At 48.1% G+C, this 14,897-nt stretch overlaps 1 protein-coding gene across 1 annotated transcript in view; it reads left to right on the top strand.

The window, feature by feature from the left end:
* The first annotated feature begins 3,518 nt into the window (after nt 1-3,518).
* Nucleotides 3,519-14,897, top strand: part of LOC145354558 (hexokinase HKDC1-like) — a 158,411-nt gene continuing 147,032 nt past the window's right edge. The window contains exons 1-2 of the mRNA XM_080206022.1: nt 3,519-3,581; nt 9,891-10,047. Of these exons, the coding sequence (XP_080062148.1) occupies nt 3,519-3,581; nt 9,891-10,047 (220 nt within the window). The remainder of the gene's footprint in view (nt 3,582-9,890; nt 10,048-14,897) is intronic.

A 14,897-nucleotide genomic window follows, 5' to 3' on the forward strand; every position in this document is an offset into this window, starting at 1 on the left:
GCACCTACCACGCTGTGTGCAAAAAACCTCTCCTCATACATCTCCTTTAAACCTTTCCCCTCGCACCTTAAACTTACGCCCTCTAGTAATTAACTCTTCCACTTTGGGAAAAAGCTTCTGACTATCCACTCTGTCCATGCCCCTTCTATTAGGTCACCCCTTAACCTCCATCGTTCCTGTGAGAACAGTGTTCCGGTGTAACATTAGCTATGTTCCAGTCCTCAAGAAGCCTCCCTGCCTCCAGTGATTCCTGAAAGATCACCACCAATGCCTCCACAATTTCCACAGCTATCTCTTTTAGAACACTGCTGTGTAGTCCATCCGGTCCAGGTGATTTATCCACCTTCACACCTTTCAGTTTCCCCAGAATCTTCTCTTTAGGAATGGCCAGTGCACTCATCTGTGCCCTTTCATTCTACAGGAGCTTTGGCATCCCACTGATGTCTTCCACCATGAAGACTGATGCAAAGTTACTGTCATTTCTTTTGTTTCAAAGTCTCCTGATCCAAATACTGGAACACTTTGGATTAAAATTATTCCTGGTAACCACCATTGACTGCTACCAAAGTTCCTGATGTAAACCTGATCTTCTGGTTTGAACTGCCTCCCTTTATCATGGTATTCACGTCTCTCCTTTTACTTCTTTGTCTCCTGTTCTCTTTTGCTCTGAGATGTAGATGAAGCAGATCGAGTTGAGACTTTGGTCTTCTACCTAACAACAGTTCCACTGGAGAGAGGCCAGTTGTGAATTGTGGTGTGTTACCATACTGTATCAAAAATCTGGACAGTTTTGTTCTCTAAATATCATGTGCTACTTCCCCGGAGCGGAGAAGCTATGACATCTTCGTCGGAGTCTTCAACATATCATTGATGAAGACGAACATCTCGCCAGGGCCATCCCCACACCCCCACTTCTTGCCTTCAGACAACCACGCAACCTCAAACAGACCATTGTTCGCAGCAAACTACCCAGTCTTCAGGAGAACAGTGACCACAGTACCACACAACCCTGTCACAGCAACCTCTGCAAGACATGCCGGATCATCGACATGGATACCATCATCACACGTGAGAACACCATCCACCAGGTACACGGTAAATACTCTTGCAACTCGGCCAACGTTGTCTACCTGATACGTTGCAGGAAAGGATGTCCCGAAGCATGGTACATTGGGGAGACCATGCAGACGCTACGACAACAGATGAATGAACATCGCTCGATAATCACCAGGCAAGACTGTTCCCTCCCTGTTGGCGAACACTTCAGTGGTCACGGGCATTCGGCCTCTGACCTTCGGGTGAGCATTCTCCAAGACGGCCTTCACGACACACGACAGCGCAGAGTCGCTGAGCAGAGACTGATAGCCAAGTTCTGCACAAATGAGGACGGTCTCAACAGGGACCTTGGGTTCATGTCACACTATCTGTAACCCCCGTGACTTGCCTGGGTTTGCAAAACCTCACTTACTGGACTGTCTGGAGACAATACACATCTCTTTAACCTGTGATCAGTGCTCCTTCCACGCACATTGTCGGCCACTTTAAGACTTGAACAGCAGGTTAGGTGTAAAGATTCGCATTCTAATCAGTAATCTGTAAACTGTGCTTTATATGCTCTGTCTGAGGCCAGAACTCTCCATTCACCTGACGAAGAGGGAAACCTCAAGCTTGTGAGTTTATTATCAAATAAATCGGTTGGACTTAAACCTGGTGTTGTCAGACTTTTTACTGTGAACATCCACATGAACCATAGATCATGGATGAACTGGCCATTCCCAAGGATGAAGAGGTGATGGTGATGCCATTTTCCGGTTTATCTGACAAGCAGAACAGGACTTTATCATGTTCTCCAAGTCCACAGTCATAATCAACCACCAAACATGTGACCTGGCTAGACTTTTCATTCTGGAGACACCTGGATGAACTTCCTGAATTTTTTCCATGACTTGCGGAATGCCCAGGGAGTGGAACAATGCTCTCGACCTCCACAGTATGCATCCATACTGCACACTTAATTCACCCCAGTTCAATGGAATGGTGCTGAGCCGGTCACACTCCAGCAAACTCTACTCCTTCCTTTTCACCACAAGAAGGCTTGCTTTGGTGTCTTGACTATTGTATGCAATATGGACTTCCAGCACCCTGAACAAGGAGATGGACTGTGTCAGAATCCATGTCGATTTATAGGTTTCCTCACTAATTACAGATATGGAGATACCTATGTCCACCATTACCTTTGTCTGTTTACTGTCTATAACTGTAGCAAAAATAAGCTCTGCTTTGCATCTTACTGATATTGGACATGTTGTTAGCTTTGTCTGCCTGCTCTGAGCTTTCCACATAGTGTGTAACTGACTGAGGCTTCTTTGAATTAAAATTCTTTTGCTCAGCCCTCGCTTTGCTCTTTGCATCCTTGCATTTCTTCACTAAATGCACTTTCTTGCTGCATCGTGACAAAGTGTCCGTGAAATTGGAATGATTGACATAGTGTGGCCCTTTACACTTAAAACACTCCACTGTTTTGACCTTTTTGCTTGCAACTTCTTTCTGTATTTGATGCATCATCCTCTGCCTCGGTTCTACCATTTATCTGCTGAATTACTCCTTAATAGCCCTGAGAAATTTCTAGAGCCTTCCTAAAACTCATTGTGGCTTCCTCCAATAACTGACATTGATACTGTCCTCACTAATGCTGCAGACTAGGTATCTCTGGACACATCTAGAACTGCTCCAAATTCTCAGTGTTCTGAATACTGTATATGTTCCACCACAAAGCTAGCTACAGATTGACCTTTTTAGAAATAGAACATAGAACATTACAGATATTTTGAATCTTTTAACAATCACTGACGGTTTCAGATTATGGGGATTCTCAACCAGCACAACTAAGTCTGCAAATGAAATCTCCCTTGGTTTCCGTGGCGTGGCCAGATTCCTCATCAATTTCTAAGTCAGCGCCCCACACTCAGGAGAATAGAGCACTGCTTTACCCCATCTTCTATCCATTTGCTAAGAAGAATTACTGCACCAGCCCAGTCCTCACTTCCAACATCAAATTCGCCCTGAACATAGACATGGTGCTGCCAACTTGAAATTCCACTGGATAAATTCATGATGTAAACTAGCTACTCGTTCAATGCAACCTCGTGTTGCCACATTAAACATTGAAAAACTTTGCTTTTCCAAATTCCCCACAATGTCGAAATCTGCCGACTCCCTTCATAATCTCTGGCATCTTCCCCATTCCATTTTATTTCACTTTGCATAAGGATTACACTTTATGCTGTGCATCACTTCCGTTGAGGTGGATGTTTTTCAAAGATGAGTGAAGAAGGCTGGACTAGTTAACCATAACTAATTAACCAGGTTAGTCTTCAATGGACCATGTTTGCCAGGGCAGTGAATCTCAGTAACTGACCTATCTGAAATTCTTGTGAAATTGAGTGGATGAAATTGACTGATGTTCTAAAAACATTTTCTTTCTTCCTCAGAAGTGAAGGCGCCTCAACAATTACAAAATGTTTGCGGTACATCTTGCAGCTTTTTATTTAACAAAACTGACTGATAATCAGACAAAAAAGGTAAGTGAGCAAGGTGGAGAGTTTATGTAATTTGATTTGTTTGGGAGATGTGTGTGGTACAGGAATGGTTGATTTCTTGCTCCGGTACCTGGTGAAGGTGCTGGGCACACTGTGAAACACACACAAAGTGTAGGCTGGACTCCAATGTTAGGATGGCAGGTTCCCCCCTTCCTGAACACATACAGCATGATGGAACACTCTCCCTTTGCATGGATGAGCACAACTCCAACAAAATTCAACCAGACTGTGTGTGGAGTTTGCACGTTCTGTCCCGGTGGGTTTCCTCTGGATATCTGGTTTCCTCCCAACTCCAGAGATGTGTAGATTAGATGGCCTGGCCATGCTAAATTGTATGATTATGAGGATAGGGCCAGGGTAAGGTTTTAAAACATGGATGTGGTGTTTCTTGATTTTCAGAAGGCGTTTGATAAGGTGCTGCACAAGAGGTTGTTACAGAAGGTTATGGGGGCATGGAGTTGGGGGTAGGGTGTTAGCGTGGATAGAGGATTGGTTGCCTAATAGGAGGCAGAGAGTGGGGGTCAATGGGTGCTATTCGGATTGGCGGTTGGTGACTAGTGCAGTGCCCCAGGGGTCGGTGCTGGGGCCTCAGCTATTTACCATTTATATAGATGATCTGGAGGAGGGAACCGAGTGTATGGTGTCGAAATTTGCTGATGACACCAAGATTGGTGGAACGGCAAATTGTGCGGAGGGTGTGGAGAGTCTGCAGAAGGATCTAGATAGGCTGGGCGAATGGGCCAGGAACTGGCAAATGGAATTTAATGTTGGCAAATGTGAGGTTATCCACTTTGGTAGGAATAATGGTAGGAAGGACTATTACTTACGGGGCGAAAAGCTGCAGCAGGCGGCGGTGCAGAGGGACCTCGGGGTCCTTGTGCATGAGTCGCAAAAACCCAGCTTGCAGGTGCAGCAGGTGGTCAGGAAGGCGAATGGGATGCTGGCCTTCATAGCGAGGGGGATTGAATATAAAAGTAGGGAGGTCTTGCTGTAGCTGTATAGGGCATTGGTGAGGCCGCAGCTGGAGTACTGTGTGCAGTTTTGGTCGCCGCACTTACGCAAGGATATTTTGGCCTTGGAGGGAGTGCAGAGGAGGTTTACTAGGCTGATGCCGGAGTTGAGGGGGTTGAGCTATGAGGAGAGGCTGAATAAGCTAGGCTTGTACCCGTTAGAGTTTAGAAGGATGAGGGGAGATCTCATTGAGACATATAAGATGATGAATGGGATGGATAGGATAGAGGTGGAGAGACTCTTCCCGCTCAGAAAGGACAGTAGGACTAGAGGGCACAGCCTCAAGACAAAGGGGGGGCGCGGTTTAGAACGGAGTTGAGGAGGAACTTCTTCACTCAAAGGGTGGTGAATCTCTGGAATTCTCTGCCCGTTGAAGTGATGGAGGCTGCCTCGCTAAATATTTTTAAGACGCGGGTTGATGGGTTTTTGGTAGGCGAGGGAATTAAGGGTTATGGGGAGAGGGCGGGAATGTGGAACTGAGCCACGACAGATCAGCCATGATCTTATTGAATGGCGGGGCAGGCTCGAAGGGCTAGATGGCCTACTCCTGCTCCTATTTCTTATGTTCTTAAACATGATAGGTAGGTGCAGACTCGATTGGCCAATGGCCTCCTTCTGCACTGTAGGAATTCTATGAAACTCAATCCCACCCAGGACACGGCTTGATGAGTGTCCCTTTCCACCGACATTCACTTCCTCCACCACTGCCAATGTGTATCACCTACAAGATGCATTGCAGCAATTTACCAAGGCATCTTAGATATTACCTTCCATACCTGTGACCTCTTATTGTCTAGAAGGACAAGAGGCAGCAGACACATGGGAACATCACCACTTGAGCTCTCTGTCCAGCTTCAGAAGGGTGGTGGGGAGAGAGAGGGAAAGGAAAGAGGAGAGAGAAAGGGGAAAGAGGGAAGGGAGGAGGAGGGGAGAGGGAGATGTGGAGGGAGAGCTGAGCGAACGAGGATGGAGAAGGGAGGGGGCAATGTGGAGAGACTTCTGCCCTTCCTTGACCTCTCTGTCTCCATTTCTGACGATAAACTGTCCACCAGTATCTATTAGAAGCCCAAAACTAACTGGACTACAGCTCTTCACACACCACATCCTGTAAGGACTCCATCCAATTCTCTCAATTCCTTCACCTCCACTGCATCTGTTCTGATGATGCCACTTTCCAAAATAGCATTCTCAGTGTATCGTCCTTCTTTTCTACCCACTTAACAGGGCTCTCAACTGTGTCCAACCCATCCCCTGGGCCGCTGCTCTCACTCTCTCCCCCTGGGTCACTGCTCTCACCCTCTCCCCCTGGGTCACTGCTCTCACTCTCTCCCCTGGGTCACTGCTCTCAGTCTCTCCCCTGGGTCACTGCTCTCACTCTCTCCCCTGGGTCACTGCTCTCACTCTCCCCTGGGTCGCTGCTCTCACCCTCTCCCCTGGGTCGCTGCTCTCACTCTCTCCCCCTGGGTCACTGCTCTCACCCTCTCCCCCTGGGTCACTGCTCTCACCCTCTCCCCCTGGGTCACTGCTCTCACTCTCTCCCCTGGGTCACTGCTCTCAGTCTCTCCCCTGGGTCACTGCTCTCACTCTCTCCCCTGGGTCACTGCTCTCACTCTCTCCCCCTGGGTCACTGCTCTCACTCTCTCCCCTGGGTCACTGCTCTCACTCTCTCCCCTGGGCCGCTGCTCTCACTCTCTCCCCTGGGTCACTGCTCTCACTCTCTCCCCTGGGTCACTGCTCTCACTCTCTCCCCTGGGTCACTGCTCTCACTCTCTCCCCTGGGCCGCTGCTCTCACTCTCTCCCCTGGGTCACTGCTCTCACTCTCTCCCCTGGGTCACTGCTCTCACTCTCCCCTGGGTCACTGCTCTCACTCTCTCCCCTGGGTCACTGCTCTCACTCTCTCCCCTGGGTCACTGCTCTCACTCTCTCCCCTGGGTCACTGCTCTCACTCTCTCCCCTGGGTCACTGCTCTCACTCTCTCTCCTGGGTCACTGCTCTCACTCTCTCCCCCTGGGTCACTGCTCTCACTCTCCCCTGGGTCACTGCTCTCACTCTCTCCCCTGGGTCACTGCTCTCACTCTCTCCCCTGGGTCACTGCTCTCACTCTCCCCTGGGTCACTGCTCTCACTCTCTCCCCTGGGTCACTGCTCTCACTCTCTCCCCCTGGGTCACTGCTCTCACTCTCTCCCCTGGGTCACTGCTCTCACTCTCTCCCCCTGGGTCACTGCTCTCACTCTCTCCCCTGGGTCACTGCTCTCACTCTCTCCCCTGGGTCACTGCTCTCACTCTCTCCCCTGGGTCACTGCTCTCACTCTCTCCCCTGGGTCACTGCTCTCACTCTCTCCCCTGGGTCACTGCTCTCACCCTCTCCCCCTGGGTCACTGCTCTCACTCTCTCCCCTGGGTCACTGCTCTCACTCTCTCCCCTGGGTCACTGCTCTCAGTCTCTCCCCTGGGTCACTGCTCTCACTCTCTCCCCTGGGTCACTGCTCTCAGTCTCTCCCCTGGGTCACTGCTCTCAGTCTCTCCCCTGGGTCACTGCTCTCAGTCTCTCCCCTGGGTCACTGCTCTCACTCTCTCCCCTGGGTCACTGCTCTCACTCTCTCCCCTGGGTCGCTGCTCTCACTCTCTCCCCTGGGTCACTGCTCTCACTCTCTCCCCTGGGTCACTGCTCTCACCCCCTCACCTCCGTCCCACAACCAGGGTAGGGTTTCAGGTTTCCCCACCAGCCTCCGCATTCAAAGGATCACCCTCCCTGTCAGCTGCAGCCTGATGCCGTGACTCCCTCTCCCTCGCCCCCCACCATCAGAATTCCGCAGGAACCGTTCTCTCCGGGACACCCTGGTCCACTCCTCCATCACACCCAATACCTCACCCTGTGCCGCTGCACCTTTCCGTGAAATCACAGAAGGTTCAACTGCAACACCTGCCCCTGGTTAGGATTATGCTTTCTGGAATTTAGAGTAATGAGTGGGGATTTCCTACAAAATCTAACAGGGCTAATCAGAGTAGGAAGGACCCAGTGAGGGGTGAAACTGTGGAATTCACTACCACAATGTAGTTCAGGCCAAAACATTGTGTGATTTCAGGAAGGAATTCGATATGGATCTTGGGGCTAAAAAGATCAAAAGATATGTGGTGGTGCGGGGTGGGGGGGGAGGAGCAGACTCCTGAATTGGATGGTCAGTCACGATGAACGGCTTAAAAGGTTGAACGGCTTCCTTCTGCATGTATTTTCTATGTTTCTGGAACATAAGAACTAGGAGCAGGAGGGGGCCATCTGGCCCCTCGATCCCGCTCCACCATTCAATAAGATCATGGCTGATCTTTTCATGGACTCAGCTCCACTTCCCCATCTGCTCAAGCTAACCCTTAACTCCTTTACTGTTCAAAAATTTATCTATCCTTGCCTTAAAAACATTCAATGAGGTAGCCTCAACTGCTTCACTGGGCAGGAATTCCACGATTCACAACTCTGAGTGAAGAAATTTTTCCTCAACTCAGTCCTAAATCTGCTCCCCCTTATTTTGAGGCCATGCACCCTAGTTCTGTTTCACCCACCAATGGAAACAACTTCCCTGCTTCTATCTTACCTATTCCCTTCATAATCTTATATATTTCTATAAGATCTCCCCTCATTTTTCTGAATTCCAATGAGTATCGCCCCAGTTTACTCAGTCTTTCATTGTAAGTCAATCCCCTCAACTCCAGAATCAACCTAGTGAATCTCCTCTGCACCCCCTCCAGTGCCAGTATATCCTTTCTCAAATAAGGACACCAAAACTATACACAATATGAAACTCCTCGGGATTTGCCTCACAAAAGGTTGCTACAGAAGGTTAGGGTGCACGGAGTTGGGGTAAGGTGTTAGCGTGGATAGAGGATTGGCTGTCTAATAGGAAGCAGAGGGTTGGTATCAATGGGTGCTATTCTGATTGGCGGTTTGTGACTAGTGGAGTGCCGCAGGGATCGGTGCTGGGGCCTCAACTATTTACCATTTATATAGATGATCTGGAGGAGGGGGCTGAGTGTAGGGTAACCAAATTTACAGATGACATGAAGATGAGTGGAAAAGCAAATTGTGCGGAGGGCGTGGAAAGTCTGCAGAGGGATCTGGATAGGCTGAGCGAGTGGGCGAGGACCTGGCAGATGGAGTATAATGTTAGCAAGTGTGAGGTTATCCACTTTGGCAGAAATAATAGTAGGAGGGATTATTATTTAAAGGGCGAAAAGCTGCAGCATGCTACAGTGCAGAGGGACCTGGGGGTCCTTGTGCATGAGTCGCAAAAACCCAGTCTGCAGGTGCAGCAGATGATCAAGAAGGCGAATGGGATGCTGGCCTTTATAGCGAGGGGGATTGAATATAAAAGCAGGGAGGTCTTGCTGCAGCTGTACAGGGCACTGGTGAGGCCGCAGCTGGAGTACTGTGTGCAGTTTTGGTCGCTGCACTTGCGCAAGGATATTTTGGCCTTGGAGGGAGTGCAGAGGAGGTTCACTAGGCTGATACCGGAGGTGAGGGGGTTAGACTATGAAGAGAGACTAAATAGACTGGGTCTGTACTTGCTGGAGTTTAGAAGGATGAGGGGGGATCTTATAGAGACGTATAAGATAATGAAGGGGATGGATAGGGTAGAGGTAGAGAGATTCTTCCCGCTCAGAAAGGATAGCAGGACCAGAGGGCACAGCCTCAAAATAAGGAGGGGTGCAGTTTAGAACAGAGTTGAGGAGGAACTTCTTCACTCAAAGGGTGGTGAATCTCTGGAATTCTCTGCCCGTTGAAGTGGTGGAGGCTGCCTCGCTAAATATTTTTAAGTCACGGGTAGATAGGTTTTTGATAGGCAAGGGAATTAAGGGTTATGGGGAGAGAGCGGGAAAGTAGAACTGATCCACTTCAGATCAGCCATGATCTTATTGAATGGGGGGGCAGGCTCGAAGGGCTAGCTGGCCTACTCCTGCTCCTATTTCTTATGTTCTGTGCTCTCCCGTCGTGGTCTTGACCCAAGCTTTCCATTGCAGACGCCTCTTGCAGTGTTAGTCTAATGCATGGCAATATTTCCTGTGACAGAAGGTTTGCGACTCCTCCAGTTGGCCTTGTAGACACAGAGTGTTGCTGACGGCACCTTCTGCTATTCCTAGCTCTGCTTTTGCATCTTCAGCAGCTGAGGAATGAATGAGTCCAGAGGCACCACACTCGCTGGGATCCTCCGATTCCTGGGATGTTCCTGCGTCCAACTGATATAAATCTCATCACCCTCTCAGTATTCGGCTTTCTTGTTTTTGCAGGTAAATCGTTATCTTTACAATATGCAGCTTAATGAGGAGCAGATACGAGACATCATGAATCGTTTTCGAGCTGAGATGCTGAAAGGCCTGGATTCCTCAGCCGTCTCCACTCTGAAGATGCTGCCTACATTCGTACGATCAACTCCTGATGGAACAGGTATTGCAGAATCATTGTATCCTAGAATCCCTACAGTGCAGAAGGAGGCCATTTGGCCCATCGAGTCTGCACTGACAATCCCATCCAAACCCTATTCCTGTAACCCCACAGATTTATCCTGCGAATCCCCCTGACACTCAGGGATAATTTACCCTGGCCAATCAACTTAACCTGCACATCTTTGGACTGTGGGAGGAAATAGTATAGGAAACTAGTGTATTTAACTATTAATATTTATAGTAGACATCTAGTACCAGGGACTGTCTAGCTAATTGAAACCTAATTTTTTAAGTCTTTTATTTGTAAATAATTTCATTTGTGGTATAAATGTCAGCCAGCAGATTAAAGTGATAGGTGTGAGATATGGGAGATCCGGGAGGCATTAAACTATTCCTGCAGGAAATGCCCAATTGCAGCTCCTCACAGAACACACGGGTTGGTTGGAACGGCAGCTGGATGCACTTAGCAGCATAAAGGTGGCGGAAAGCATCATAGATAGGAGCTTTAGAGATCTGATTACACCCAAGATGCAGGCAGATAGATGAATGACTGCTAGAAGAGGCAGACAGTCAGTGCAGGAATCCCCTGCGCCTATTCCCCTCTCTAACAGAGTTTGGATACTGTTGGGGGGGCGCGGTGGTTGGAGTGGGGGGAGGTGGGTGCAATGACCTATCAGGGGCAGTGGCGTCATGACTGGCTGTCTTGTTCAGTGGGGCTGGTCAAGGCTCAGAAGAGTGATAGTTATAGGGGGCTCTATAATCAGGATGGTACGCTGCCTCCCTGGTGCCAGGGCCAAGGTTGTCTCTGAACGGGGATGGGACATTCTGAAAGGAAAGGGTGAACAGCCAGAAGTTGTGGTATGCATTGGTACTAACAACATAGGCAGGCAGAGTGACAAGGTGCTGCAAGGGTAATTCAGGGTGTTAGGTAGTAAGGTAAAAAAGACGACCTCTATTTTTGATTTGATTTATTATTGTCATATGTATTAGTATACAGTGAAAAGTATTGTTTATTGCGCACTATACAGAGAAAGTATACCGTTCATAGAGAAGGAAACAAGAGAGTGCAGAATGTAGTGTTGAGTTATATCTAGGGTGCAAGGGTTATAACCTCAGGATTACTTCCTGTGCCACGTGCCAATGGAAGATAGTGCAACTAAACATGTGGCTAAAAAGCTGGTGCAGGAGGGAAGTGTTCAGGTAACTTGATCATTGGGATCTCGTCTGGGACAGTTGGGACCTGCACAAGAAGGATGGATTACACCTAAACTGGAGGGGCAGGAATATTCTGGCGGGTAGATTTGCTAGAGTCACTTGGGAGGGTTTAAACAAATATGGCAGGACAGTGGGAACCAGGGCATTAGGTCAGCAGGAGAAATAACTGAGGGAGAGCTACAGACTAAGGGCAGTAAGATGAAGAGGAAGAGCAGGCAGTGAATAGTCTTTGAACGCAGTGGGACTGGTGGTTTCAACGCGAGGAGGCAGATGAACTTAGAGCTTGGATTAGTACTTGGAATGTTGCTATTAGAGAGACTTGGTTGAACGAGCGACAGGATTAGCAGCGAAACATTTCATGATTTAGATGCTTCAGGCAGAATAAAGGGGGTGTAAAAGGGGTGGGGAGTTACATTACTGGTTAAGGAGAATGTCACAGCTGTATTGAGGGAGGACACCTCGGAGGGTTCAGGTAGCGAGGCAATGTGGATAGAGCTCAGGAATGGGAAGGGTGCAGTCACAACGTTGGGGGTTTATTACAGACCTCCCAACAGCCAGCAGGAGATAGAGGAATGGGTATGCAGACAGATTTTGGAAAGATGCAAAAACAACAGGGTTGTTGAGGTTTGTAAGGAGCATCCAGGAGGGTTTCTTGAAACAGTATGTAAATAGCCCAACTCAGGAAGGAGCCATATTTACATGACATTGGGGAATGAGCCTGGCCAGGTGATTGAAGTTTCAGTAGGAGAACATTTCGGGAACAATGATCACAATTCCATAAGTTTTAAGGTGCTTGTGGATAAGGACAAGAATGGTCCTCGGGTGAAGGTGTTAAACTGGGGGAAGACTAACTACAACAAGTCAGTTGCTAGGGAGCTAGGTAATGTTAGGGATCTAGAGGAGTATACAACCTTTCGGAAGGAACTTTAGGAGAGCCAGAAGGGGTCATGAGAAGGCCTGGCAGGTAAGATTAAGGAGAACCCTAAGGCCTTCTACAAATATGTGAAGGAACAGGACCTATAAAATGTGACGGTGGGAAAGTTTGTATAGAGTCGGTAGAAGTAGCAGAGGTGCTCAATGAATACTTTAGTTCGGTATTCACGGTGGAAAAAGACCTGGGTGGTTGTACTGCAGGTTTGCGGCGGACTGAAAAGCTTGAGTATGTAGACATTAAGAAAGAGGATGTGTTGGAAGTTTTGAATAGAATCAAGATAGAAAAGTCACCAGGGCTGAATGGGATGTACCCTAGGTTACTGTGGGAGGCGAGGGAAGAGATTGCAGAGCCTCTGGCGATGATCTTTGCATCGTCGATGGAGACGGGACAGGTTCCGGAGGATTGCATGATTGCAGATGTGGTTCCTTTATTCAAATAAGGGAGTAGAGATAGCCCAGGAAATTATCAACTGGTGAGTCTAACCTCAGTGGTTGGTAAGTTGATGGAGAAGATCCTGAGAGGCAGGATTTATGAACATTTGGAGAAGTGTAGTATGATCAAAAATAGTCAGCACGGCTTTGTCAAAGGCAGATCATGCCTTACGAGCCTAGTTGAGTTTTTTGAAGATGTGACTAAACACATTGACGAAGGAAGAGCGGTGGAGGTGGTTTATATGGACTTCAGCAAGGCGTTTGATAAGGTGCCCCATGCAAGGCTTATTGAGAAAGTAAGAAGGCATGGGATCCAAGGGGACATTGCTTTGTGGATCCAGAACTGGATTGCCTGCAGAAGGCAGAGAGTGGTTGTGGATGGGTCTTTTTCTGCATGGAGGTTGGTCACCAGTGGAGTGCCCCAGGGATCTATTCTGGGACCCTTGCTGTTTGTGATTTTTATAAATGACCTGGATGAGGAAGTGGAGGGATGGGTTGGTAAGTTTGCCAACGATACAAAGGTTGGTGGTGTTGTGGATAGTCTGGAGGGATGTCAGAAGTTGCAGCGAGACATAGATAGGATGCAAGACTGGGCGGAGAAGTGGCAGATGGACTTCAACACGGATAAGTGTGTAGTGGTCCATTTTGGCAGGTCCAATGGGATGCAGGAATATAATATTAATGTGTGGAACCGGAAGAGATTGGAGAGGCATTGAACCAATATTTCTCTTCGGTATTCACGCAGGGAGACATAAATGTAGCTGTGGAGAACACTGGGTTACAGGGTTGTAAACTGGATAGTATTGCAGTTGATAAGGAGGATGTGCTAGATACTCTTGAGGGTTTGAAAATAGATAAGTCCCCTGGGCCGGACGGGATTTACCCTAGGATTCTCTGCGAGGCAAGAGAGGCAATTGCAGAGCCTCTGGCTCTGATCTTCAGGTCGTCGTTGGTCACAGGTATAGTGCCAGAGGATTGGAGGATAGCGAATGTTGTCCCATTGTTTAAGAAGGGGAACAGAGACTTCCTGGGGAATTATAGACCGGTGAGTCTTACTTCTGTTGTGGGCAACGTTTTAGAAAAAATTATTAGGGATAGGATTTATAGTCATTTAGAGAGTAATGTATTGATTGGAGATAGTCAGCACAGTTTTGTGAAGGGTAGGTCGTGCCTTACTAACCTTATTGAGTTTTTTGAGAAAGTGACCAAAGAGGTGGATGGGGGTAAGGCAGTTGACGTGGTATATATGGACTTTGGTAAGGCGTTTGATAAGGTTCACCATGGAAAGCTTCTGCAGAAAATGCAGATGTATGGGATTGAGGGTGATTTAGTTAATTGGATCAGGAATTGGCTAGCAGATAGGAGACAGAGGGTGGTGGTTGATGGAAAGTATTCGTCATGGAGTTCAGTTACAAGCGGTGTGCCTCAGGGATCTGTTTTGGGGCCACTGCTGTTTGTAATTTTTATAAATGATCTGGATGAGGGTATAGTTGGGTGGATTAGTAAATTTGCTGATGACACCAAAGTCGGAGGTGTGGTAGATAGTGAAGAGGGGTGTCATAGTTTACAGAGAGACTTGGACAGGTTGCACAGCTGGGCCGAGAGGTGGCGGATGGAGTTTAACGCGGTAAAGTGTGAGGTAATTCACTCTGGCAGGAATAACAGATGTGTAGAGTATAGGGCTAACGGTAGGACTCTGAATAGTGTTGATGAACAGAGGGATCTAGGTGTATGTGTACATAGATCTCTGAAAGTTGGGAATCAAGTAGATAAGGTTGTTAGGAAGGCATACGGTGTCTTGGCGTTTATTGGTAGGGGGATTGAATTTAGGAGCCGCAGCGTCATGTTGCAACTGTACAAAACTCTGGTGCGACCGCACTTGGAGTATTGTGTACAGTTCTGGTCCCCACATTATAGGAAGGATGTGGAGGCTTTGGAGAGGGTGCAGAGGAGGTTTACCAGGATGTTGCCTGGTATGGAGGGAAGGTCCTATGAGGAGAGACTGAGGGATTTGAGGTTGTTTTCGTTAGAAAGAAGGCGGCTAAGAGGGGACCTTATTGAAACATATAAGATGATTAGAGGTTTAGATAGGGTGGACAGTGATAGCCTTTTTCCTCGGATGGAGAAAGCTAGCACGAGGGGGCATAGCTTTAAATTAAGGGGTGGTAGATATAGGACGGATGTCAGGGGTAGGTTCTTTACCCAGAGGGTGGTGAGGGATTGGAATGCCCTGCCTGCTGCAGTTGTAAATGCGCCTAGTTTGGGGGCGTT

The sequence above is a fragment of the Carcharhinus amblyrhynchos genome, chromosome 17, assembly GCF_965287045.1.
Source record: "Carcharhinus amblyrhynchos chromosome 17, sCarAmb.v2.hapA, whole genome shotgun sequence".
Lineage (NCBI taxonomy): Eukaryota > Metazoa > Chordata > Chondrichthyes > Carcharhiniformes > Carcharhinidae > Carcharhinus > Carcharhinus amblyrhynchos.